General features: G+C 35.9%; 2 protein-coding genes and 1 pseudogene across 2 annotated transcripts; all 3 read right to left on the bottom strand.

Moving 5' to 3' along the window:
- Positions 1-1,787: 1,787 nt before the first annotated feature.
- LOC142610440 (uncharacterized) lies at positions 1,788-2,423 on the bottom strand. Its single transcript, XM_075782251.1, has one exon. The coding sequence runs from the start codon at positions 2,421-2,423 to the stop codon at positions 1,788-1,790; it is 636 nt and encodes a 211-aa protein (XP_075638366.1).
- Positions 2,424-5,923: 3,500 nt separating this feature from the next.
- LOC142609324 (leucine-rich repeat receptor protein kinase HPCA1-like) lies at positions 5,924-21,329 on the bottom strand (annotated as a pseudogene).
- LOC142609325 (uncharacterized) lies at positions 12,715-14,498 on the bottom strand. Its single transcript, XM_075780896.1, has 2 exons — positions 13,860-14,498; positions 12,715-13,488 (listed from the first exon to the last, which is right to left on the bottom strand). The coding sequence occupies exons 1-2, from the start codon at positions 14,329-14,331 to the stop codon at positions 13,454-13,456; spliced, it is 507 nt and encodes a 168-aa protein (XP_075637011.1). The 5' UTR covers positions 14,332-14,498; the 3' UTR covers positions 12,715-13,453.
- Positions 21,330-24,313: the final 2,984 nt, after the last annotated feature.

Below are 24,313 nucleotides of genomic sequence, written 5' to 3'. Positions count from 1 at the left end.
ACAACAGTAGAAATTCTAGCATCAATTATTGTGATTTGGGGCTAGCAGAAGCGCATTTACACAAATAATAAAAATTAAAAATAAAACATCAACAAGAAATAATGACGTTTAATGCAGTTCAACCAACTTCATGCCTATTTCCACGCCAACGAAAATATCCATTTTCAACGATATGGATTACAATGACACAGAAAAAAAAATATTATTATATATAAAATTTAAAAATTTTATGATTCTTTTACTTTAAAAAAAAAAATTGTAACCATCCTAAATTTTTCTAGGCCCAACATAAATAAACTTTGAACAAAATTTGGTAACAAACTTGGTTATAGATTAAGTTACAACTCCGCCTAATATTTTTTTATTGAATGTGAATTTTGACAAATCCATCTTTGTATTACATTTTCTTCTTATATCATCCATTGCAAAATATCAATAAAAACAAAGATCAATAGTTATGTTATCAATCAAACATTTGAATTTGGATTTTTGTAGTTAAAATTATACATAAAAGATAAATTAATAGATCAAATACTAAATAACATCCAATTGGCATGAAATTTAACATATATTTAAAAACATAAAGAAAATATAATTCAACTATTAGATTTTCAAGATATGTAACTATATTAATTTGTTTAGTGAGAGTTATAACCTCAAACTACAACTAAGTTTGTAGTCAAACTTCCTCTAAAAAAAAAGTAACCAAACTTTGATCCTCTTAACATTATATTAGGACTTTAGAAACAAAAAGGAAAAGCCCAAGAAAAATTTTATTGAACTAAAATTTTGAAAGAGATCTAACTATAGCATTGATAATGAGACTATCGTGCAACAATTTCAAAATAAGAAAACTTGTAGAAGAAAATTGTAAGATTTTAAGTATTTGCATTTTTTTTTTGTCAATATATGAAATTCTATTTTTATTAGATTTTGTATAATTTAAGTTTCATAATGACCACCCAATAAAAAATTCCTAGAGCTGCCATTACTCACAATTCACACGAACAATACTCACAAACCTCACCAACATAAACCCACAAACCCAAAGCCTCAATACACCCAATAAATCTCTCACACTCACAAAACAAAAAACTCTCAACACCCAACCATGGGTAATCTTTCAACCCCAAATAATTTACCAACTACTCTTCGAAGAAACCCACCATGTTCTTCTAGAAGTTTTTCACCTCTCCCCACGTGGGAGGAATCTTGGGCAAAAGCCACCAAACCCTTTACAATAATGCCTATTTATAAAACTTCAATTTTATTCCTTGATGGACAGGAAATACTCATTACTTCTTCAATAAGTAATAATTTTCCTCCTATGACAAGGAGAATCATTGCTTCTACGTCAAGTAAACTCAAACCAAAACTAATTAGGAATTTGAGGCAATATTCAACAAGTTATAAAGTTTAAGATATCACAGGGCCAATTGGGAAAGGATAGAAGTGCGAGCAGTTATTCAAGTGTTTATAAGCATGCAAGCAATGCGTGCCATCCTTAAGACCAATCCTGTCAGCTGGACATTCCGGACCAATCGGAGGTACGCCTTGTGCGCCCTCTTGGTTGAACAGGGAGTTGTTGTGCCCCCCACAATCATTCTTATGTCCTCGATGGGTGGCTTGGGGCGCTCATTCTCCCTCCGGGGGCCTTGCTCTTGCGGCTGGTCCGTCTTCTCTTTGATTACGAACCTCTACAATTTCCCTTGCCTGATCAGGGCTTCTATCTACTGCTTCAAATCATAACACTCGGAAGTATCATGGCCATGGTCGCGATGGAAAAATCAATATTTGTCCTTGGACCTCTTGTTGGGATCACCCTTCAGCTTGCCAGGAAATGTTAACAACCCTTCGTCCTTTATCTGCATTAGTACCTGATCGATCGGAACATTCAGTGGAGTGAAATTTGCAAATCTCACCGAGGGGGTCTTGGAGCGTCTATCTTCTCGCCTGTCACCAGTCCTCATAACCTTCCGCCCTTTCTCTTGTCTTACATCTTCTGGTCTTTCTCTTTTTCTAGGCTTTTCTTCTCGCGCAAGTAGTGCGTCTTCTGCATTCATGTATTTGGTAGCCCTGTAAAGCACATCCGACATAGTCTTTGGATTGTTCTTGTATAGAGAAAACAGAACCTTACCCTTCCGTAGTTCGTTAGTGAATGCTGCAACGAGTATCTTGTCATAGGCTTCATCTATCGAGAGGGCTTCCTTGTTGAATCGGGTGATGTAAGACCTTAGCATCTCATCCTCTCGTTGCCTGATGTTCATCAGGCATGCAGTTGACTTCTTATACCTGTGTCCTCCAATAAAGTGTGAGGCAAACTGGGCACTCAACTCCTTCAAAGTACTGATGGAGTTTAGCGTCAACTTGCTAAACCACACCCTTGCAAGACCCCTCAATGTGGTGGGAAAGACCCTACACATGATTTCGTCTGCTATGCCCTGTAGAAGCATAAGGATCTTGAACGTTTCCAAGTGGTCTAACGGGTCCTTTGATCCGTCGTAGGCCTCTATCTACGGCATAAGAAACTTCGGCCGTAGAGGGAATGAAGTGACAAGTGCAATGAAAGGCGAATCCGTCCTGTGCACCAAATCATCGAGATCATTCAATACCCACCCTTTGAGGGTGTTTATCATCAAGTCCATATGTTCTCTCATCATTTGCATATCTATTACCAGGTTCGGCAGGGCGATGTCCATGGCCGTTGACCTGCTCATAACATTGCTGCCTTTTGGCCTTTCTCGATTCTGTCTTATGTCGTTACGCTGAAGGTTGTTCCCTTCCTGTTCCCCCTCCTAGTCCCGAGGCTCAGTGTCCCTTTGGTGCAGTTGTTCCTCCAAGTCATGGTTTTGCTTGGTAAGGCGCTCAACCGCCGCTGCCAATGTCTGAATTTGTTTCTCAAGAACCGCGGTACGTGGTTCGTCTCCTTAAGAGTTGGTGTTGGTTGCCATCGAATGGGTAAGCACCATGCAACCTTTTTGTCTGGAAAACAACAGCACAACTTATCTACTCGAGCTCCTTTCCCACAAATGGCTCCAACTGATGATGCCGAAAATTGTCAGTAGGCTACAAAGTTCTTACATGCCCAAAACAACACCTGCACACACCAAAAAGAAAAAGACCTCAAGAGGATACCGGTGTGGTACCGACCTAATACCCTCCAAAGGTTAAGTCAGAGAGATTGTCACAACTCTAAAGTGTCAGAGCTAGGATGAATTATGCGTACCTGTTTTCTGTAGGTTATGGCCTTTTTATAGTGATGAGGAGCTGACCTTCGTTCCTTGGAGAAGATGAATATTTCCTAGTAGAGAAGATTTTCATAAACGCACGTAATTTAAGGGACCCTTCCCATATAAGGGTTTGGTTAATCGTGGAGCTCAAGTTGTTGCTATTTGAAATTCCCTTGGAGGCCAAGTAAGCCGTGTCACTGCCACGTGGCCTATCTCGACACTGTCGTCATCAGTACCCGTCCGAAGCACTATCCGTTTACTGCAGGTCATCCGTCCACTGAGGGATGATCCGTCCAGCTTAGACCGTCCATCTATTGAAGGTGATTCGTTCACCTTAGATCATCCGTCCATACTTAAGGAGCCTTGTCGTCTCATGTTTTTATCCGTCGCCCTTGTACTGCTACCTATCGTAGGTCTTTGCAAATTCTGACCGTCTACACTAAATATACCCTCTTCAAAATTAAAGATCAATAACTGTGTTATTAATAAATGATTTAGATTGTAAGTTTTTATAATTTAAAATTATGCATAAAATATAAGCTTATAGGTCATATAGTAAATAATATTTGATTGGCACAAAATTTGACATGGGTATTAAGAGCGTAAAGATTCTAAAAAACACGTAATCCAACAATTAGATTTTCAGAATATGTAGTAATGTTCACGATATTAAGTAATGTTGTATCCTTAGGCGCTACAACTAACTTTGTAGTTAAATTTTGTTCATTTTTAAATTAATCATGTAAATTTTTTAAATATAATATATGTCTTATAAACCGCCATGAAGTGGAACAGAGAAAATAGCTTCAATCTAGACTTTGTTCATTGCATGGGCACCAGTCTTGCCCAACTTTGAATGGGATGATTAAAACTCATTCCCAGTAGCAAATGAGACAAAGACGGAATGAGAGCTAAATATTTGCTTTGAATTAGGTTAAGACGGGTTAGGTAAATTGGGGACCTTGACCTGATTATATATATATATATATATAGTATGATTTTTTGTCTCTAAATTTTGAGTTTTTAATATCTTTTTCTGTTGAATTATTGAATTTATAGTATTTATATTTTAAGATTTGAAGTGTTTATGATCTTTAATTATTGTATTGTTATGCTTTGAGATGTTTTTGTACTGTTGAAACCTAATTTTAAATGTTTTATGAGTTATAATTTAATGTATATAATTTAAATCAAATATCAATAAATTATAAAAAATAATTACATATATATATATATATATATATATATTTATGATGATGACTGAATGTATGTCATGCTAGTCAACTGCCTACTTCCCGTATAGCGGGGCTGTGTATTAATTTTCAAGTAGATTAGCGTGAGTTCAACTTTTAAAGTAGTAGATCAAGTTGGATGGCAGGTTGAGTCTTTTTTAAACCGCCATAACCCAACCCAACCCACCAAGATATATATTCATCTCTTTTTACACTTGATCTCATATCAAATTTAAGGTTTTTTTTTTTTTCTTTTTTTGGTTTATTCCATTATTTATGCATTTTAATATGAAAATGAATAATATTTTCCCAACATATTTATAAGCATACATAGTGACATAGATATAGTACCCAACAATTTTTTTAAAGAAAAAAGTTAGAAAGTTCTCATAGTTAAGGACCTATGTATTTTGATATATGGAAACATGAGTCAATTCCTAAATTTTTTTCCAATGATTTATTGATCAAATTAGGGGTGTGCATGGGTCAGGTTGAGGGAATTTTTTTACCCAACCCACCATGTTTGGTCAAAAAAAATTCGACCCAACCCGACTCATCACATATGTCCGACCCAACCCGTCCACATGGGTCGGGTTGGGTCGAGTTGAACCCATGGGTTGGACATTTTTTTATTATTATTAAATTGAATCCATATTTTTTTATTAATTATATAATATATTTAAATATATATTAAAGAAAGTAATAGGATTTTATATTATATATGTTTGTAAGAATTGATGAAGTGCTCTACAGCTGGGTTTTAACTTAAAAAAATATTTATTAAATATATAATATATTTTAAATATATATTAAAATATGGGTGGGTCGGGTCGGGTCGGGTTTGGCCGGATTGTAATTTTATGACCCAAACCCAACTCGACCCGCTACAAAAAAAAAATTTATAGCCCAACCCAACCCACCAAGCCCTAAAAACCGACCCAACCCGGCGGGTTAGGTTAGGTAGGGTCGGGTTTGGCGGGTTAGTGGGTTTTTTGCACACCCCTAGATGAAATATAACTTCTTAAATTTCTCTGTAATTGGTAAAATGATTTTTAAAGTTTAGTATATTATATATAACTAAAGCTAACTCACCCAATTTGCCAAGTCGAAACCGTCAAAATTTTCAACCGACCAGCCGTTTTTAGAGGTTGATGGGTTGGCGGCTATTTCAAAAATTTCCAACCTATTAATGGCAGATTGGTTAAAAAATTTCCCCTTGTCCAATCTAATACATTCATAGTCCTACCGTATAGTACCACTCAAATCCTCTAGAAGTAAGAAGATCCTCAAAGAGGATAGAGATGTTTGAAACTTCATGCTAAGATTAAGAGCTAGATTTTGGAGGAAATGTTTAAATATTTCAAAGAATCAAAGTGGAAACTAATTTTTTAAGGTGGATACATCTTATTCCATTTTTAATCAATTTTTTGAACCAACCTTTCAACAAACCAAAAACATAATCATTCCACTATATATATTATTAACAAGCTAGGAATATTCTCCACAATATAAAAAAACAAAATTATATCATCCATTTCAATTACAAATTCTGATTCTTTGCCATGTGAAAACAACATCCCCTATCCAATATAAAGCACGTAGCTCAACATTCAAAATGTAAAAAAGCACACACTCAATGAGGCTCTATCTTTGAAGTTGGAAAAGCCCCACTGTACTCAAACTCAAAGGTCTCATTGTAGTAAGGATGGCCAGAATTCCCCTTACTTACCTCATAACTGTCTGAAGCAGATATAGATTCAGCATTGGGGTTCAAACCAGCTATCTGCATTATGTTCTCAATCTCTTTGACCACATCACCCATTGCAGGCCTGTTAGCTCCTGATTCTTCAACACACCTCATTACCAGGTCCATGAACTTCTCTAATCCTTTTGGTGATGTTTGCAAACCAATGGCGGGGTCAACAATTTCATGAAGGTTGTATAATACTTTTGTTTTATCCATTGCCATCTGCACCACTCTGACAATGTACTTCCCCCGTTCAATTGGCATTCTTGCAGTTACCAGCTCCAACATTACCACTCCATAGCTATATACATCACTCTTTTCAGTCAACTGTTGGGTCATGTAATACTCAGGATCCAAGTAGCCCTACACCATAATAGAAAATCAACTCTCAGTGCTAGAATTTGATGCAATGCCATGTAATTCAAAATGATCTCAAGGCTTGAATGCACATCCTTAGTCATAGGAAATCATGTGTGCTGTTTGTTAAGAAAAATTTAAATTCCAAACACATGCATATGACTATATGGTCCAACAAGATATGGTAAGAAGCCACCCATGAAGAAAGACTTGGTGATGGGACAATTTTTTGCAAACATCTTGATCCAATTCTTCCATTACCAAATGTAATTAGATTATAAGCTCCTAATGCTTATTTTCTCATAAAAAATCACATGGTAGAGAACACAAATAAATGTTTTGACTGAGTTTATAATAAACCACAGTTGTCCTCCATCATTCTTATTTTCCTGTTCATTTTTATAGAAACGCATTAATTACTGCAGTAGTGGTTAAAAGGATTTTCCACTAACCATTGTGCCCTTCACTTGAGTGGTGATGTGATCCCATTCATCATCACCTATAGGTTTAGAGAGACCAAAATCAGCAACTTTTGCATTTATGCGCTCATCAAGCAGAATGTTGGTTGATTTAATGTCCCTGTGTATAATAGGAGGGTTGGCAAGTTCATGAAGATAGGCCAGTCCTCTTGCTGCACCTAGGGCTACTTTTAGTCTCCTCATCCAATCCAACTTAATTCCTGACTTCCCTGCATAAGCAACAGCTACCTCATTTAATTTTTATGAAGAATTATATCAGCATTCTTTATAGGCTAATTTACATTTTCTGGAAACAAGCAATCAGAAGGTGAGGGAAGCATTATAACACAATGATGGTGAATCCTCTGAGGTTGTCACTGGATGAACACTGCTGAAATATAACAGATTTATTAATTGCATCTTATTGTGTGGTTTGCTTTATTTCTTTTGCAAGTAGATACAAGAAGTATGGCCTCCCTACTGGTGCCTTAATGGTGAGTATGGTATAAATTCTTGTTAGAGTTAGTCTTGTTATTTCTTATATTAGCTTGCTATTATTTACATTAATGCAAGAGTATTCTTGCTATATCACTCTACTATTAATATGTGCTAAGGTTGGGCATGTTTGATGTGTATGCTCTAGCTTGAGAGGGGGTGTTGGAGTTTCCTTGTTATTTCTTTATATTAGCATAGGGGTATTCTTGTAATCTTTCCATATCACTCTAATATGACCATTTTTTACAACTTAACAGCACTAATAAACAGAAGAGTTCCATGATATTTTTTTAATAAAGTAATGCACATGAAGTGTCAAACAGTACTAGAATTCGTATAAAGGAGGTGAGGCATTGGATGGAAGTACCTGAGAGGCTATCCTTCAAAGTACCATTTGGAACATGCTCATATACAAGCATTTGTTCACCTTGATCGAAACAAAAACCAACAAGGCTAACCAGATTCTTATGATGAACCCTTGATAGAAGTTCAATCTCAGTTTTGAACTCATACCCACCCTGCAAAGATTCTTTATGAGCTTGTTTGATGGCAATCGGTTGACCAGTGGGAAGAGTCCCTCGATAAACCTGTAGAAATGTTGACGGATTAGACATTTGGTTTTTATTTTGAGACAGGCATAGTTCAAAAATATTGTGAAAAGCTTAAGAAGCTTTTATTAACAAGAAAGAAGTTAATGGGAGAACAAGGAAAATTTTGGAAAGGAAATTAAGCATTTGAAGTGCCAGAAGAACAAAACAAATTTTATGAATATAAAATATTTCTTGTTATAGAACTTGCAGAATCTTCTGATATATTCTCAAAAATGGAGAAAACTATTAATATACTGACAAGAGTAGTCATAATCAAACCTTCCCATAACCACCAGATCCAATAGAGTTTTCTTCAGAAAACTTGTTGGTGTACTTCTTAAGCTCTTCAAAGGAGAAGCATCTTGCTCCTTTTAATTGAGGAATGCCACCACTGCCACCATTTGGATCCCACTGTGCTACATTTGTATGGAATGAAAGTGATAATATACCCTTAAAATTTAATATTAACAGCTCTGAAGTGCCAAGTTTACATCATAACTATCTTACAAAAAGGATTCAATTGCTCGGAAGCTCTTTCTGCTCTTCTCTTTTGGCGGAAAGCATAGACCCCTACAAGGAGTAATAATAGAAGCAGGACAGTGCCACCAACTGCTGCTCCAATTATAACGCCTATACTCAAAGACTTTTTGGTTTCTGTAGAAACATAAAAAAATGACATGAAAGAGGGAGAGCAAGAGAGAGAGATTGGTCATAATAATATCAAGCTAACATTGCGACAATTTGTGTTTTTAGAGATGCATCACAATAAGACAAATCCAATATTGGAAGTACTACTTTCTATTTAAATGTGAATTTGAAGCTACCTGCATACCAATCATATGGAACAAGATCAGGTAAAAAATAGTAAGGTCCAAAATCATCTGGGGGCACAAAATTCTGATTGCTGAGCACAAACCCAACCTGAGAAAGTCCTGTTCAATTGAAATAACCTTGGCCAGACGGGAAGATTTGTAGTCTTATTTTAATGTCCCCAAAAATGTCTTTGCTTGGGTTACTGAGGGAGACCGAATTTACAGGCAGTTTTTCAAAAGATTTCATAAGATTCGCCTCAAGATCTGTGTAGTAACCTAAGTGTCCCAAGTCTGTGATGGAAGTTGCTCTGAAAACTAGAGTTCCACTGTATGGATGTGCGCATAAACAGTTGGGGCTAGAAACTTGACCCGAACTGCAGGTAATAGGCTGACAGAGCTTTGGTGGAGTCAAGTATGATGGGCCATTATTTGGTTGGGAAACTCCGCAGATGTTCTGTGTCTCGCAAATTGGGTTGCCCGCAAGTCTGCAGATAATAAAGGAAAATTGGCCCAATGATGTTAGACCTTTAAAATCAGTTAAAAAGAAATATCATGGATAGTTGACTTCCAATAAATGATAAAATAGTTATTTCTTCAACAATGCATTTAAAAAATAAACAACCAAAGTAATTGATTATGGCTTACATCAATTTCTTTTTGTACCCTCCAGCGATTTCTGTGTAGCTAGAAATCGAATTGTTCTGTAGATCAATGAGTTGCAATTGGGTGTTGTAGGTGGTGCTAATATTTAAGTTACCATTGAGCCGGTTGTTCTTTAATAATCTATCCCCACGTGTCAAATCAGTCACACAATTTGTTTAGTTGTATGTGTGTGTATAGCTAGACAGATTTCATTGTGTTTGAACCTATGGAAATTATATGTTTGATTCACATTAGAATCAGTGCTGCTTGAGATCAAGCTGATACTCACACAGTCTGTAAATTGGGAAGGCTGAATAAGGAAACAGGAACTTCTCCTTGAAGTTGCGTGTTTTCCATCTCTCTGCCAATAAAAGATTTAAAGGTTGAAATCAAATCAATACTAAAGAATTTAAACCTTTTCCCTGTATAAGAAAGCAAAGATAAAAGAAGCAGAAATATGAACAGAGAGAAATTGAGAGTGAGAGAGAAAGATGATGAACTTTCTGTAAATTGATTGAATGAATTGAATCTGTACACTGTTCAAACTTATATACAAAATACCTAAATCCCCAAATCTGAATGTAACTAACTAAACCAAATTATGAGGGAAACAGTTACTAAACAGTTACTGCACATGTGAACACAAAACTACAACACGTGTGATACAACTACACAAAACTACAACACGTGTGATATAATGAAATTAAGTTAATTGCTAAACTACTTGCAGTTTAGCTACTGAATTAAATTGTAGCTTCAGCCATCACTGTCGTTTGTCCTTCTTCCCTTTCTTCTCATTCTCTATTCTTATATTCTTGACTGCTTGATCTGTGACTATCTGATACTCCCCCTCAAGATGAGACTCATTGTTGTGTATATTCAAAATACTCATCTTGGACATTAAGCACCTCAACTGTTGACTACTAAGTGCTTTGGTAAATAAATCTGCTAGCTGTGCATGTGTAGGAGTAAAGAACAAACGTATCACCTTTTCTTGTACTTTATCTCTAACCAAGTGACAATCCACCTCTATGTGCTTTGTCCTTTCATGAAAGACAGGATTTTCACCAATATAGATTGCTGCCTGGTTATCACAGAAGAGCATACCAGGTTGTGGATGATGGACTTCTAAATCTTTTAGTAGAGCTAGCATCCAAGTCATTTCACAAACTGTCAAAGCCATAGCTCTGTACTCAGCTTCAGCTGAGGATCTAGAAACTATAGATTGTTTCTTAGACTTCCATGAAACCAATGAATCCCCTAAGAACACACAAAACCCTGTAGTGGATCTTCTAGTGTCTATACAAGATGCCCAATCCGCATCTGTGTAAGCTTTCAAATGCAGGTCAGATCTTGAGGATAGAAGAATGCCTTGACCAGGACTCCCTTTAATATACTGCAATACTTTGTAGGCTGCATCAAGGTGTGGTTTTCTAGGTTTAGCCATGAATTGACATAGTTTATTGACTGGATAAGTGATATCTGGTCTTGTTATAGTCAGATATAGCAGCCTTCCAACTAGCCTTCTATAAATTCCAGGATCAGGCAGCAAATCTCCATGATACTTACTTAATTTCAAGTTTTGTTCCATAGGCACTTTGCTGGGTTTACAACCTGACATACCAGCATCTTTAAGAACCCCTAGTGCATATTTTCTTTGGCACAATAAAATCCCCTTTTCTGATCTAGCCACCTCAAGACCAAGAAAATATTTCAGATTGCCAAGATCTTTCAACTTAAACTCATGATTCAAAGCACTCTTGAGGTCTTCAACAGCTTGAACATCATTACTTGCAATAAGGATGTCATCAACATACACCAATAAAGCTATAAAAGTCTCATTACATTTCTTAGTGAACAAAGAGTAGTCAGATTTGGACTGCTTGAATCCATACTTCAAAATAGTTGTTGAAAACTTGGAGTACCACTGTCTTGATGCTTGCTTGAGGCCATACAAAGATTTGTTAAGCTTGCAAACTAAGTTCTCCCCCTTGCTGTGAAAGCCTTGAGGCAAGTGCATATACACCTCTTCATGAAGGTCACCATTAAGAAAAGCATTGTTCACATCAAGTTGAACCAAATGCCAACCTCTCACAGCAGATATAGCAAGCAAAGTTTTGACAGTGGTTAGTTTTGCAACAGGGGAAAATGTATCAGTGAAGTCCAAGCCAGCTTGTTGGGTGAAACCCTTGGCAACAAGCCTAGCTTTATATCTGTCCAAAGAACCATCAGCATTATACTTAACCCTATAAACCCATTTGCACCCAATTGCCCTTTTATGAGAAGGTAAATGAGTAATAGTCCAGGTCTGATTGGCTTCCAAGGCTGCAATTTCAGATGCCATAGCATCCTGCCAGTGGGAATCTTGGACTGCCTCATGGTAAGATGTAGGCTCAGGAATGGTAGAAATAAGGGAACAAAAATGGGCATAATTGGAAGACAATTTAGAGGAATCAAGGTAATTGAATAAGGGGTAGTGTATACCTGGCTTGCTGGCAAGAAGAGAGGAAGTAGGCTTAGCACTGACAATTGAGCTGCACTTATAATCTTGTAAGTAAGAGGGTGGTTTAGACACCCTGGAAGTTTTCCTCAAAGGAGCAGAATGTACAGAATAGGGAGGAATTGCAGATGGAAGAGAAGGAGAGGAATGTAAGGTTGTAGAATCTGCAGAAGCCTCAATAAGAGGTATAGAATCATCCAAAGGGTCAGTAGGACCAGAAGGAACAGTAGAATGATCCAAAGGATCAGTAGGACCAGAAGGAATAGTAGAATTGTCCAAAGGAACAGTAGAAATAGGAAAATTAAGTAGGGAAGCAGGGGGTTGAGCCACTGAAGGGAAAAGATGAGGTAAAGGTATGTTAGAGTGAGGGGACAAAGAATGTGAAGGTGAAATAAAAGGAAACACAGTTTCAAGAAAATGTACATCCCTAGAGATAAAAATTCTTTTGGAGGTCAAATCAAGTAACTTGTAACCTTTGACACCAAAGGGGTAACCAATAAAAACACAGGAAGAGGATCTTGGGTCAAATTTAGTCCTATTGTGAGATAAAGTGGATGCAAAACAAAGACAACCAAAGACCTTCAAATGAGTAAAAATAGGAGGTTTGCCATAGAGCTTTTCAAAAGGAGTTTTATGGTTTAAGATCTTGGAAGGTAACCTATTAATAATATGAACAGCAGTTAGCACACATTCACCCCAATAAGAAATAGGAACATTAGATTGAAACTTCAATGCTCTTGCTATGCTCAAAATGTGCTGGTGTTTCCTCTCCACAACTGAGTTTTGTTGTGGAGTGGCAACACATGAATGTTGGTGAATTATGCCATGGTTAGCATAAAATTCTGTTAAGAAAAATTCAGGAGCATTGTCTGTTCTAATGACCTTAATGTTGGTATGAAATTGTGTGTTAATCATGTTATAAAAAGAAATTAGTAAGGCTCTAGTATCAGCTTTTGATTTCATAAGATAAACCCATGTGGATCTTGTGGCATCATCCACAATAGTAAGAAAATACCTAAAACCATCATGAGTGAACCTAGCAAATGGTCCCCAAACATCACAGTGAATCAAATCAAAAGCATTATCTGAAATATGATTAAAAGAAGGAAATGGAAGTCTTTTCTGTTTTGCAATAGGACAAAGAACACAGTTTTTATTACTATGAAAAGTTTGTACATCAGGGAGATAACTGTGTAAAGCATGAAGCTTATTATCGGAGACATGACCTAGCCTCATGTGCCAAAGATATGGCTTAGTAACAATAGGAATTGACACAGAATCAGACACAGAATTAACAAAGGAATGAAAAACAGACTCAAGAATTGAGGAAGCTGCTGAATCAAATTTGCAAGAGGATGTAGTTTGCAGCAAGTACAAATTGTCATGCAATTCACCCACTCCAATTGTTCTCCAACAAGTAAGGTCCTGTATGAAACATAAATTGGAAAGAAAAACAAGACAACATGACAGGGTTTTGGTTAATTGACTGACTGATATCAAATTAAAACTGAAAGAGGGAACACATAGGACATTTTCAAGAGTCAGAGTTGGAGTAATTTGTATTGTACCTATATGTGTAACCATAACTTTTTCTCCATTTGGTAATTGGACAAAAGTAGAAATTGAACTAGTGATATGTGTAAACAAGGATAAAAAATGGACTATGTGGTCTGTAGCCCCAGTGTCAAGAACCCACACATCATTACCATAAGCATTCTTATTGGCAGGATTAACAGCAAATACTGAATGATGCAAGTCTAAAGAAACAAAATCTGACCAAGTATTACACATTTTACCTGAAAGAGCAGAATTTGCTGAGTGCAGGGCATCATTGGAACCACCTGATGTGGAAGCATGAGAGCTAAGCATTAACATCAATTGCTGGCACTGCTCTGAAGTGAAAGGGAAGGGATTGGCTTGCTGAATATCAGAAGTGCCTTGATCACCTTCAACCAAAACTTGATTTGCCATAGCCACTCTACCTTTCTGTTTGTAGCCAGGAGGAAAACCTATTAGTTTGTAACATTTTTCCATCACATGGCCAACCTTCCCACAATGACTACACATAGGCCTTCCTTTAGTATTATTCCCTTTAAAATTTTTACTGTTATTCCCTGGAAATGAATTCCCTTGATTGAATCCTTGATTCTTCACTACAAGAGCAGTAGATTCAACTGAAGGAGTAACAGCAAAACCCAAGCATCTTTGCCGTTCCTCTTGAATCACCAAAGAAAATGCCTTGTCAATAGAAGGACTAGGCTCCATCATGAGGATTTGAGTTCTGACTTGAGAATAAGAATCATTCAAGCCATTGAGGAATTACATGAGAGCATCTTGATGCTGAAATGCAGTGATTTTATCATTTACACCACAGGTGCACTTACCACATGAGCAACATGGTAAAGGTCTGAAATTCAATAATTGATCCCAAGCAGCTTGAAGATCAGTGAAGAAACCCGTTACTATAGCAGCACCTTGCATCATACTTGAAATTTGCTTCCGAAGCCGAGAGATTCTTGGTCCATTAGCTTCGGGGAAAACGTTTCGAGAGTATTCCATACCTCAAATGCTGTGTCTCTGTAAATCACACTAGCTGTAAGATGAGGAGAAACTGAATTCAAGATCCAGGAAGAGATCATCGAATTGCACTTGGACCAAGCTTGCTTCTCAAGTGGTGTGACTGCCATTGAAGCCTTGACAGAACCATCAACAAAACCTAACTTGCTTTTGGCATCCAGAGCCATTCTCATTGCTCTGGCCCAAGTAGGATAGTTATCTTCAGTTAATGGCTGAGTAACCAGAATCGCACCTGGAGTTTCACCATGATGCAAGAAAAAGGGACTTCGTGGATCTTCCATTGGAGATAACTCTCGCTGAGAAGCTCACTGGAAAGAAGAAGACGAGTCAGTCTGATTATTCGACGCCATTGATGGAGGCTCGAGCTCTGACACCATATAAGAAAGCAAAGATAAAAGAAGCAGAAATATGAACAGAGAGAAATTGAGAGTGAGAGAGAAAGATGATGAACTTTCTGTAAATTGATTGAATGAATTGAATCTGTACACTGTTCAAACTTATATACAAAATACCTAAATCCCCAAAACTGAATGTAACTAAGTAAACCAAATTATAAGGGAAACAGTTACTAAACAGTTACTGCACATGTGAACACAAAACTACAACACGTGTGATACAACTAAATTAAGTTAATTGCTAAACTACAAGTAGTTTAGCTACTGAATTAAATTCTCTTGTAGCTTCAGCCATCATGGTTGTTTGTCCTTCTTCCCTTTCTTCTCATTCTCTATTCTTATATTCTTGACTGCTTGATCTGTGACTGTCTGATACCCTGTTTGAAAGTTTCCTGAATATATTCATACACACATGCAAACCCAAGAGAGAGAGAGAAGAGCACCACCAATTTCACATGCAAGGCCATATGGCCATCCCCAAGCCAAAAGAGAGATGCTTTAGGTTGACAATGAAAACTCTTAATTAAATATACCCTAACAAACACAAATTCTTGCACAAGAAGCATTTTGGTCTGTCTTGCTAACTTAATTGACCTGACCAGATATGGGTCCCACTAAGTCAAAATTACAAGGAGATGGAAGACTGGAGGTGTAAACAACACAAAAAGAATGACCAGAATATATACTATTGATGGTAAGGTATTAACAGAAATCCAACTAAATGTTTCACTTCAATAATCTATCAATTGAAAAGAATCTAGATGCTTTTGCGCAAAGAGTTTAAAACTATTGACGGAGCCAATAGCTTTTTCTGGAAAGGTTCATTCTCAACACTTAACTATTGAACCCAAAGAAATTTAGAAGAAGACCATCAGGCAGCCATCCTTTATACAATATAAGACTAGCAAAATCATGTCCATGAGTTGTGCAGACACCAGATTGATTCCATTCGTGCTATTGATTTTGTTGTACCTGATTGATCATGTTTGATACTGATTGATGCTTTTAGAGATATTTGATTGCTATTTGATTTTAATTCCCCATTACATAATCTCATTATGAGTTTATTTTCTTTTCATGTTTGATGTAACGTGAAAACACTATTTAGAAACAGCCAAAGTTCATTATTATAGATAGTTGATCATGGATTAATGAAATTTGGTTTTGAAGGTTTTTTTCCCCCCAATGCTTGGAGGTGATTCCAAGAAAGCACAGGTGCTGATTCCTAAGCTCCTATCATTTTTGAATGATGTTGACTCCATGCAACTCTTGGTGGTGATTCTTGGATTCAATTTCACAGTTTTCATCACTTGGTGTTGATTCCAAGTAAACCCTAGGTGCCAAATCCTAGGTCCTATCCATTTTTTTATTCTTCTCTTTGTTTCTCAAAGACAAAGTCCCATTTTTAAAGTTCATTGTCCTACATCAAAATAGTAATGGGTATTGTTTGAGAAATATGTGCAGCAGATGATATATGATATAATCAAAATCTACTAATTTGCCATAAATTAGAAATCGCTACACATGAGAACAAAGTAGACCAAGATGTCTTCAGTTCATCCAAACACGCAGCAAGGACTAATGACTGTACTGGCAAGGACACATTGTACTTAAACAAGGGGAACAAAGAATGGTAAATTTGTAAGAGCAGACATCATAAGGTCTAATATAAACGATAATATATTAGACAAAGCAGAATGAGCAACCATAAATATTTCAAGAATGCATTTATACATACATACATACATACATACATACATACATATATATGTATGTATGTATATATGTGTGTGTGTGTGTCTATTGTTATACTCCAAATTGTGCGGATTTGATTAGATTGGATTGGATTGTTTTGAGTGTGGGTTGTGCGGATGTGTGCTAAGTCCCACATCAGATGTTACTAGTGGATCTTGGGTATAAGTGATTGTGAGGATTGTGTAATTTGACTTTTCATTTGAGGTATAAGGTGGGGGGGGGGGGGGATTTTGAGTGTGGGTAGCACGAGGAAAGGGTGAAATTTACAAGGAGGTCAAGAACTCAAGGTTGAAAACCATGGAGGAATTTCAGATCCATCAAAACTATTGTTGCTCATATCCCTACAGATTACACTTATAGTGTAAACAAAATAAACGATAGAAATTATGTTAAATATAGTAACCATAGAAATAGGACTGCGGCAAACAGTATCTATTTTGGAGGTTAAAATTTTTATCATCAGTTATAATGGTCTGACAATGCTCATTAACCCCTGCACCACAATTTAAATTCAATCTCAAGTAATATTAACACAGCTTACAAATAGTTGAGGGAATTCATGCCAGTAAGGTTGGGAATCGGACCAGACAGGTTATTGTTGGACAAGTACCTGAAAACAGAGCACCAAAAGTTCTCTTTGTAAAGTGAAAATTCCCACATAAGATGACATAAATAATTTCATTAAACCAGTATAAATGCTGCATTTGGTGTGTCAGTATTTTTTGCTTACAGTTCACCAACATTTACAAGCTTGTTGAGGTTCGAAGGCATGGGTCCTGTTATTGAATTCCAATCAAAGCGGCTGTAATGAAAACAAGATATTCAGTACAATAACTAGAAAAAGTTCACAGCTAGCAACAATCTTGGTCTGAAATCACTTCATTATGTGAGCTAGATACTCACATCACCTGCAAAGTCTGCACAAATCCAAGGGTACTTGGAATCCTGCCAGTGAGTTTATTGCTTCGAAGAATCCTGCAAGAAACATATACAACGGCAGTAGGAAGGTATGACTAAATTGACTGTGTTTTGCTATGCAATTGAGAATATCAAAATGAAGCTTTTTTCTTAGATTCCATGTCCAAGACCTTCAAGCTGACAGCATTAGAGCAAAAAATGATGCAGAGGCAAAATTCAGAAAATTAAAAACAAAGACGTGAACCAAAGAGAGTCCATTATGCATATATTTTAAACATCATTAATATGCAGTCTTTATTGAAGCTTGCTACCTAGCTGAAAGTAAACCAATAGAACTTACAAATGTATTAGAATCATTGATGAGTTGAAAAGTTCAGGTGGAATGTTTCCTGAGAGCTTATTATTTTCCAGATGACTGTAGATGATGAAAATATTTTAGATCATCGTTGAGTGGAAAACACAAAGTAATCGGCTTGAAACAGAGAATGACATACAAATGCTTTGCATTAAGTAGCATATCAAGACCAGGTGCAGTCGCATTAGAAACTGGTAGGTGTCCTTCAAGCTGGTTATTGGCGAGATCAAGCCAGTAAAGTTGGGAAAGAGAACCAATAGAAGCTGGAATTGGTCCATTGAAGCTATTATTAGTTAGAGATCTGCAATTCATAGCAAATGAAAAGTTCCAGAATTCAGTGTATGTTGGCCTAAAAGTGAAACTGCAATAGATATAGCCTCAAATTGTGATTTAGAAGAAAAAATTGACCCTTTATCCGGAAAATCATTGTCTACTAAATGGAGGAAAACTTAAGAGCTGTAAGTACTTTCATTGCATTTGATATTCCATTCAAACGATAAGAATACTAAGTCAAAAGTCTTACAGAACTCTTAGCAGCTTTAGGTTTCCTATTGTGTCTGGAATTAAGCCAGAGAAACTGCAACCAATCAAGTTTCTAGTGTACAGAAAAAGCAACAGGTTAATTGTAGGGATCTAAAACACAAGTTGAGTATGAGCTAATCCTTTGACAAAAATTGATAATATCTTACAGGTTTACAAGTTTAGTTAAATTCCCAATTGAACTTGGAAGTTGTCCTGTTATGCCAATATTGTAAGATAGATCCCTATACGAAAAAAGCTGATCATCAGGAATGAATTTACAGAAGACTAACTGAAGAAGCGACTAATGAAATACTGCATCAAATAATGGAGTAATTTAATTAATTTAATTATGAAATAAAACAAAATAAAACTTCTGAGTCAGTATTGTTATAACGATAATCCCTTGAAACGGTTGGTCTCTGGGATGCATCTCTCATAAATAAAGAGCGCCTCCCCTGACATGAGAAATTTGCTGCTTCAGATGTAAGCACTGACGGTCTGTTTGGATAGAACTTATTTCTGAAAACTGAAAATTGAAAACACTGTAGCAAAATAATTTTAAAATGTGTGAATAGTACCGCGAGACCCATTTTTAATGAAAAAGTTACTGAAAAGTGAAATTGGTGGGTCTGTGAACAGTGCACGAATGCACGGTTCACAGAAGACTTGGTCAACAACTACGGCTGGAAAAAAAAAAAGCTGAAAACGCAACGCAAAACGTAAACGCCGAATCCAAACCCATCCTGAATCTTAATACATGCGAGTACTGAAAATCTAGAAAAATAGATAGTAGATTTTCAGTACTTGCATGTGTTAATATTTTAATGACAAAAAGCAGTGGCTAAGTGCAAATAGATGACGTACAAAATCTGTAACTCTGACAACTGCCAGATTTCACTAGTTAGCTTCCCTGACAAACCTATGCCTGTTAATATTCTGACATAAAGAACAGTCACGTTAGTATGAAAAACTGGACAGAATTAAAACCTTTAAAAAAAAAAAAAAAGTATTTAAGGGTGCAATTTACATGGAGGTCACACGTGAATTAGTGCAATGAATCAATTCCCAACTGCCACCACAAGGATCAGCTCCCGCCCAAGATGTTGGTGTGTTCTGCAATTCATCCTTGAGAGACAGTAGACCAAGATCTGCACCAGAAATTGTTAGATAGTTTTAATGATTGAATCACCAGAGTAAAAAAAAAAAAAATCAATTAGAATTTTTAGACACAACCATTCAAGGATAAAGTATTATTATTTGTATTGATAAAGTTGCACTCACACATGTACATAGTGGATCTTGAACTTATAATCTCATCCTCCATCTCATTCTAATAGGATGAGGATTTGTCATTTACGTATAATGGCATCCTCCATCTCATTCTAGTAGGATGAGGATTTGTCATTTGAGCTAAAGCTCATATGCAAGTATTATATTGAATATATACATAAAATAAGAAAAAGATTATGTGCCCGTTTGGTTGGGCTTTTAGGGGCTGAAACGCAGCTTTATTTAAAAGCTGGACTTCTTTGAGCGTTTGGTATAATTACACTAGTGTTATTTCTGCAACCCAAATAACAAAAAAGAAAGCACTGTCCAGGAGCTAATTTTCTTGTCAGGGTTGACTATGTATTTCCCAGTTCCAAGTGCTGAGAATTAACCTTACCAAAGCCATTAAATACACCATCATATCATCATTAACCCAAAAAAAAAAAAAGGGCTGAGTAACTTGGATCAAACTTGACTGACAGCACTAATGTCATTCAAACTACTGAATACTACAAAAGAATTGTGCCCCCTAAAGATGAGGTTTCCATACACAATATTACAATATGCAGTTAATGCCTTTAAGGCACAGAGGGTAACTCTCCAGAGCAATGATCTGTAATTTTCACTCTGGAGATCATTGATAATCATTAACAGAAACAGCAATCATCCCTGTATTGTGGAGAAATATGGAAAAAGAATTCCCAAAAACAAACAAAAAACTCGAAAGCTTGTTTTTTTATGTTGTTAAGAGAAAATTCAGCCCAAGTTAATCAAATTATTGTCCAAGGGTCACTTTATTGGATGAGTTCTTCTGTCTGCTCAAATTATTAAATTGTAGAAATTTTGAATCTCAAAACTACAATTTTTTTTTTCATGTTCTCTCAGCAATCTAATAAATTTGGGTCATACTGGAAAAAAAAAACAAAACAAAAGAGGAAGAAGAAGAACAGAAACCAGAATTGTTGATTTATGAATGGCCAAATAACAGGCAAAATGTATTGTTGTTCTCTTATTTGTATGGCAAAGGAGAAACAAGAGGTGCTAAGCAAGAAACCTAATGAAAAACTTGATTAACAAACGATGAAAAGGGACGTAGTAATTAAAGTGGACTTACAGTCATTTGTGGCAGTGTTGACTGTCACTGCAATAACCAAATATTGCATGAAAAGCAGCAGCAGCAGCTGAAACAGCTGAGTGCTTTGATCCATTAAGCTTCAAAACCACAGAATTCTTGGAAGAAATTTTTGCTGCGTAAGAAAATGATTGAAGGGTCTCAAATGAAGCCCATCTGATAACACCAACTAAAAAAAGAAATCAATACAAAGGCAAAAACTCAATAATCAAACCTATGACAGTATCAACTATCAACCTCTTGCTCAGATTTCCAACCAGCTTACTGATATTTTTTTATATAGAGTAGATAACTCTAGCTGCATAATAAATGAAGGACCACATGCCATTATCATATATTTCAGATATTTCTTTTCTTGCCTTCATGGGATGAAAAATTTATAGTAGTTCGATAAGATTCATTTAATGAAAGGGTTGAGTGTGTGAAGTATATTGAGCGTTGGTTTGGATAGCGTCCCGCGGTAGGCATTTGCATTTTTGTGTGGTCTTATGCACTGTTTACGAGACCCATAAGTACAGTTTTGTGAAAAAATTTTATTAAAATTGAGTTTCATGGCATTATTCACACATTTAAAAATTATTTTGTTATAGTTTTTTCAATTTTCAATTTTTAGTTTTCAGTAATAAACGGCATTCAAACAGATCCTGAATTTGTATCGGTAGCCTGTCTTTATTTTGAGCAAGTTCCAAGAAAGAGGCCGTAAATGGCTAATTTGGGTTTGAGGAATAGTATAAAAAAACCACAAAATGTCATTTTCACAGAAAGATTCAAACAAAGTCGGTAGTACGGTGTTGCCCTTGTCCTATTGATTAAGGCAAAAGAGATTGAAGTTAAATATGAGGAAAACGTGATAGTGATTAGACCAAATTGTGAAGTCGTCAACTGTCAAGAGTGGTTGAGTTGGGAAAACTCAATGGGGAATTATTTTAGTGGTCTGACCCTTGACAAACCATTTGTGGGAATTAAACAATTTTTTACAAGTAGAGGGCTATCTGCCATGGAATAATATAATATGGAGTCTTGCTCCCAGATGTTTGTTTTCTATTCATATCAAATCCTGATATTTTTCACAATTATTGACATGTAATGTAACGTTGGAATTGACCCATAATTAAAATAATAAAAAAAATATATATATATATATATATAGGAAGAAGAAAAAAAAAAAGGCACTATGGAGGCAGCATTGTGTGAATAAGCTTTGGTGGGCAAGACTTGTAGGAAAAGGGCCATATCTTGAAGTGATTGACAAAAGTTTTGGTGGGCAAGACTTTTACACATGGTGCAATTCTAAGAGCATTCTTATCAAGAATGCTAAATATTTTAACATTTACCACTTCAAAATCTTGCTTTATCAATTTTAACATACCATTTTACAATTCACCAAACATCAAACATTCTATTTTTTTTACAACTTCATTTAAACCCTCCAAGCCAAATCTACTCAATGTACTTGAATCCTCCAAGTTCCTGCTACCAACGGACTTCTCGGAATCTTGTCTTCACTAGCTTTCGAGATCTCCTAATTCTACCCGATTGCATCCACCACTTAATGACTTCTTCCAATGCTTTTCAAAAGCCCCAAAACTTCTCTCAACACTCAGAATGTGTGAGGTAAGTGTTTGGGTTAAGAACCTCTCAAGGATGTATAGATGGAGAGGTAAGAGTAGAGGAAAACCAAGAGAATTTGTATATACGATTGTGGGTATGACAATCTCTAACTCTCAAGTGTTTTGCTAGGGTTTTCTTTCTGAAAAACATTCCTTACAATTTTGTGGGTAATGAGGGTATATATAGTGTGTGTAAAGAATTTCGTAAAACACTTTTCATTTTTGCCAAACAGAGAGTTTTGCGGGTACTTTGCGAGATGGCCTTTCTCGCAAAGTACTCGTGAAATGACAGGTTGGTATGACTCTTTATCTTCTAGTCTTGTACTTCACACGTGACCTTTTTGCGGGTTGCTTTACTCGTGAGCTAGTCACGAATTTGCACTGATCTTCATTGCATACTTGATTCTTCACCAATCTTTCACACTCATCCCTTACAATTAAAATACAGGGAAATGATTGACTGAATTACAACCAAATTTGACATGGAATTAAAATTAACAAAGGCTAGTTGAAAATCACAACTTTACATAATTGAAAATACATGCATCATTATCGTATTTATTTTACATTATTTACTGCGGAACAAATAGCTGATGAATTAATGATCAAGTTTTCAACTTGTTAGATTATAGAGATAATTTTGTGTAAAAGTTAAAAGAAGGTAAATATTCCTTACTTGAAGGATGATACTTATGTGATAATGACTGACAAAATTAAAATTTATGGGGCACTTATTTTAAATTAGAAAAACCTACAACTTGCTAAAACTATCATATCCACTACCTGTACTTTTGAATGTGTACTTGGCACAATCCGTGCAGCCAATTACTGAGTAGCCAAAGCCAATACAAACAGATTATTCATTTGAGGCTAAAAGGAACTTGCACTCCAAAGAATGACAATGCATGTTATACCTGCATAATTTTAATTGTATGAGTAAAAATTAAAATTTTCCAACCACATTGTCATAAATATGCAAAGTTCCCTTGTCTTCTGTATAATACCTTTTCACTTTCACTTGCTTATTTTTCATTTTGGTTGTCTCACTTCCTAATATCACAAAGGGTTGTTTTCCAAACAATATAAGAGAGCTGAGAGCCCCTTAGGTTTGTTTTGTAATATTTGAAGATTATTTCATTTTCTTGCCTGCCAGGAAAGCTATTTTATGACAGTGAGCTAAAGGTCTGGACTGAATCCTGTCCTGATGATATAGCTCCTCTAGTGACTTGTGATGCTTTGTAATCTTTGATCTTTTATGAAATAAACTTGACCTTTGGATCTGGATTCTCAAAAAAAAAAAAAATCTCAATGGAACAACCCAGAAAACACTAACTGTATTATATACTCCGTGGTTGATTATATAGTCCATGTTCAACCACCACACACAATCATACATTTTTAATATATGCATCTATCAACCTTTTGAAAAAAATTATCAAATTACTCTTCAAATTAAGAAACTTATTTTATGTTGTAAAATTACAAATAATCCTAGCCTGGTCACAGTCACAGATTCCAGTTTACTATTGAAAGTTCAATTAGTGTAGAAACACTAATGTTTGTTTAGATCCCCAATTTTAAATTACAACTTAAGAGATTTTACTCTAACTTAATTAAGTGCAGAACAAGAGTAAAAGATGTGCAGTAAACCGGAACACTACTCTAATACATAAGCAAGTACAATAAGCGATAAATGTAAAGCTTAAAGAGTAGAGAA

The sequence above is a fragment of the Castanea sativa genome, chromosome 9 (assembly GCF_040712315.1).
Source record: "Castanea sativa cultivar Marrone di Chiusa Pesio chromosome 9, ASM4071231v1".
Taxonomy (NCBI): Eukaryota; Viridiplantae; Streptophyta; class Magnoliopsida; order Fagales; family Fagaceae; genus Castanea; species Castanea sativa.
This window is presented reverse-complemented; position numbering and strand designations above follow the sequence as displayed.